This window comes from Schistosoma haematobium, chromosome ZW (genome assembly GCF_000699445.3).
Source record: "Schistosoma haematobium chromosome ZW, whole genome shotgun sequence".
NCBI lineage: Eukaryota > Metazoa > Platyhelminthes > Trematoda > Strigeidida > Schistosomatidae > Schistosoma > Schistosoma haematobium.
In genome coordinates, this window is record NC_067195.1 from 75074864 (window position 1) to 75077909 (window position 3046).

A 3046-nucleotide genomic window follows, 5' to 3' on the forward strand; every position below is an offset into this window, starting at 1 on the left:
TGTACAGATCAGTTTCAGTATGGATAGGAAAGGAGACAAGATGGCCTATGTTAGACCTGACAATGATGTTCCCCCAGTTAATCCATTTTTTTTAAAGAACCGAGAGATGGAGTTTCAATCATGTGTTGAGGTAATGAATTACACTCGGTGATGATTCGATGGGAAAGTCGATAGTAAAGTGACAAGTAATTTGTCTCGAGTCTGTTAACATTTTGGAGTGTCCTTGTAAATTCTCTGTTTGGGAGACAAAACATGAGAGCAAATCAAAAGCAAATTTATCACTAAGTAATCTGATCAAGACAGACCAAAGACATAAAGTTCTTTAATGGTTACATTGTCCAGTGTGTATGTGGTGGGGAATTATATGAACTGATGGGAAGGGTGTTTCTACGACGTATACGTTGCTAAAGTAGTTTGAGAATACATGAGCCTTGCCACAGTCGGCCTCCACTTGTAATGAAGTATTACTGTCTCCCCATAGTGCTGGGCTATTTCTTCTTCTTTTAGTCCCTTGGTTTATGTAAGAATATAAGCGTTTAGGCATTACATAGATTCCTTAACAATGCCAAAAGTATTCGTAGATTAAAAACGCCTGAACCAGTAACATTTTTATAACTGAAGTGCGCCAACTCGATCAGATCAGAAGTCGGGATTGAAAGAGTTCGAAGATATATTTAAAAGGCAATCCGTATCTCGAATGAACATTTGGCTTAAGCCAACTAGTAGCGGAAAGGGATGCGTACGTAGCACGATGTACCCACTAGTGATCTGATGTGGATGCGTGACAGAGCGCTTCAGCTAAGTGATTCCAGTAAAATGACTATGGTAAGCATCAAAGACTTATAGAGCTATTTATTTTTGGGATTTATTTACCGCTACTCGTGAATCAAAACTACGACTCAAAGTTTTCGATATTTAAAAACATTTATTTGCATCAGACGTCAAAGAAATGCAAACTTCTGTTTTTATCGCTGCTGTACAAAAAACAAAAATTTGGCATAATCGAAATTGAATGAATCGTAACGTCGTACATTAAACTTGTTTCACATGTTTAGCGTTACAATTCAGTGCGCCTTGTTTGTTTCTCACCATGATTGTGTTTAAGGACATGATTACTGGTATGAATAAATATCTTTAATATTTTCTTCAGAGGATGAAATGTTCACAGACTCTCACTGTCCTCGTGTCGTCGCGGATTTCTTTTATGAAGTAGAATCGAGGTTTACGACAACTTCAAGTAAGGTGGATGGGAGACTTATTGGCGCCAACCCTTCTGGTGAGGGTGAAGACGATGAAGATGTGGATGATACGAGTGAAAGGGTCATTGATTTAGTTCACGCTAATGGTTTCATTAGTGTTCCTTATGACCTAAAATCATACAAAGCTCAACTTAAAGTAAGTTATCCAGTTAAATTGATATTGTTCTAGTCGTATTTAAAAGCTATAAAAGAACGTTTGCAAAAGACTGATCCAGACAAGCTACCCTTACTTGAAAGTCAGGTCAACAAGTACATGAAAGATGTCTTTGCAAACTTTGACCAATATGAATGTTTCACGGGGCCGTCAACTAATCCTGAAGCCATGGTAGTTTTGATGAACTTCCGTGAGGACGGTATGACACCATACTTCGTTTTCTTCAAGGATGGATTGATTCACGAAAAATGTGTAAGTTGGTTTTCTTTCGTAATCATGAAGATAGTAAGGCGCCTCGTCTTTGGAATCTTGGAAATCATGAACATCTTGTAATTTACAAATACAATGTGATATGTTTCTGAATTACTGCTTTTCTCAGTGAATGTATACATTATCAAGTCAATCGCTCAGAGTAAGGGAAAGTGAGTTGGTCGTAAAGATCATTGTCTTGATCGCCTAAGCAACGTCTAATGGTTCAAATGGTTGTAAAAAAAGAATGACTTTCGGTTAATGGACTTCCGTATCCATGAATTGCCGATGCTTAGAGGTATGAACCTGGGCATGCTTATCAAACGTAAGAGTAATGTTGGTAAATAATGTTGAAGTACTGTTCTAAAACCTTAGTAATGTCCAGTTTCCTCTTGAAAGACTCCTGAGAAATCTCTTAGACCATCTCAGCCAACCACCACCGAACTATCTTGTAATAAGTTAAACCACGCGGATTAGCTCTTCACCGCAATGTGATTGTAAAAACGGTCTTTCGACTTTACGTAAGTGCCCAAGTCACTCATTCGACCACCAGTATAATCAGAACGTCCGCAACACTTCAGCTCCTTGGCACTAGGTATTACGAAGACGTATTTTTCGTAGCTGTTATAGTGTACTAATATGATTAGTTGTCTTATCAACACAAATAATAAAACCAGAAATATCAAGCTTTAGTCTGATCATTCCAAGCATAACAGTAAACGAGTCCACTAGATTTTGTACTTCATTGTGAGGCGTTAAACCTCGGCCGGTTGTATCGTCAATTCAAATCAGTTTACAGAAGATTGAAGACATCGACTTTGGCGAGTTCTAAAATGTTTAGTGTCAATGTGAACAAGAAACAAGTTTAATTAGTCCTGTAGAATCTAAGACTATCAATGGGTAATAAAATTCAATACCTAGTCGGTTATCGCATTATGTTTTCACTACGATTATGATTGATCTCCCACTGATCACTAATATATCTCGTTTGTGACAATGTTATTTCTATTTCTGTGTTAGCGACCTTAAAAATTCGACATTGTGAATGGCTAAACATGTGCCAGAAACGGCTCAGACGTATATATGCACTATTTGGAATTTCAATGTGATTTCTTTGTACACAAATATGTTCAACTTGGGATATCTTCATTTCCCATAGTGTGAACTGTGACAATCAAAAAGGAGATAGAAACTGATATATACGTTTATCCGCTCTGGTTACACGCACACAGGCACAGTGTCAAATATCTACATGATAGTGGTAATATTAATAGTAGTAATGATCCCAGCGGATAGATCAATTATATTTTAACGTAGGATACCACAGTCATATCATTAACCATCAGCATTGAGAAGTTTCCATGGTTAATAAGAAGTTAAACTT

At 37.3% G+C, this 3046-nt stretch overlaps 1 protein-coding gene across 1 annotated transcript; it reads left to right on the forward strand.

The window, feature by feature from the left end:
* Positions 1–885: 885 nt before the first annotated feature.
* MS3_00004385 (uncharacterized protein) lies at positions 886–2739 on the forward strand. Its single transcript, XM_051212299.1, has 4 exons — positions 886–1118; positions 1151–1395; positions 1429–1665; positions 1700–2739. Exons 1-4 carry the CDS (start codon positions 1091–1093, stop codon positions 1700–1702), a joined length of 513 nt encoding a protein of 170 aa, XP_051072471.1. The 5' UTR covers positions 886–1090; the 3' UTR covers positions 1703–2739.
* Positions 2740–3046: the final 307 nt, after the last annotated feature.